Source organism: Galeopterus variegatus, unplaced genomic scaffold, assembly GCF_000696425.1.
Source record: "Galeopterus variegatus unplaced genomic scaffold, G_variegatus-3.0.2 Scaffold1985, whole genome shotgun sequence".
Lineage (NCBI taxonomy): Eukaryota > Metazoa > Chordata > Mammalia > Dermoptera > Cynocephalidae > Galeopterus > Galeopterus variegatus.
The window spans coordinates 45,718-46,616 of NW_007728096.1; the positions used below are offsets into that span (position 1 = coordinate 45,718).

Below are 899 nucleotides of genomic sequence, written 5' to 3' on the forward strand. Positions count from 1 at the left end.
TCAAGGGTTAAGATCCCCTTACCGGTCATCTTTTTAAAAAAAAATAAATAAATAAATAAAATAAAATATATCAATGATGTATTCAAATGACAAATCTAAAATATTGACATGTTAAGCATTTCAGTGTTAATCACGGTTCCAGCATAACTGTTGGTTTATTCCAGCACACTATCTAGATCAACTCCCAAACAGCCAATGACGAGAAAATGAAAGAAGATGATTGTGCGAAAACGACAGTGATTCAGTGCCATACCTGGTCTGCCACTTTTCCATGGCCTCTCCCCTTTCCCGTGGGAGATAGCAGTACTGCTGGAATTCATTAGCAAAGAGAACGCAATCATGACGTGCATCCTTCATGAGGTTTCGCAATCTGTTATACTGTCTGTGACACAGGAGAAAAATAAATCTAGTACAGCAGGTACTCATGTACTGCCATCTCTTGCTAAGGATCAAAAAAAGATGAGGCATTTTAGAGCAAAAGATTGATTATATAAAACCTGAGAAACATTTATTTATATTGGCCTTAGTGTGCTCAGCACTACCGGGCTGCTATTGTTTCTTGATTTTGTCTGCTAGAATGAGCAGGACCTAGTTAATTAGTTTGCAGATCAGTTAATCTCCTATTCTCCCCTTTCTCCTTCAGAGACTTCTGGTCATTTGATTATGTAATTACACCACCCTGTCCTGCTAGCCCCCTCTTCTAAGTGTGAGTACACAGAGGCAAGAGGAGAGGTTAGAGCTTCATTTTTGTATCTCACTTTGTTCTATAAATGGCATTAAGCATTAATACATTTTACTTTTTGCTGGCAGCACTAGAAAAGGACATGTAAGGTAAATAGGTTTGGTGATCTATCTGTGAATTTTATTTATGTAGCCACCATGATTTACATAAACGAGAG

The 899-nt window shown here is 37.7% G+C and overlaps 1 protein-coding gene across 1 annotated transcript in view; it reads right to left on the minus strand.

Annotated features, from left to right (window-relative positions):
- The window catches only part of DIS3L (DIS3 like exosome 3'-5' exoribonuclease), a 35,119-nt gene that overhangs the window by 20,769 nt on the left and 13,451 nt on the right, over positions 1-899 (minus strand). The window contains exon 2 of the mRNA XM_008579941.1: positions 254-382. Within this exon, the coding sequence (XP_008578163.1) occupies positions 254-382 (129 nt within the window). The remainder of the gene's footprint in view (positions 1-253; positions 383-899) is intronic.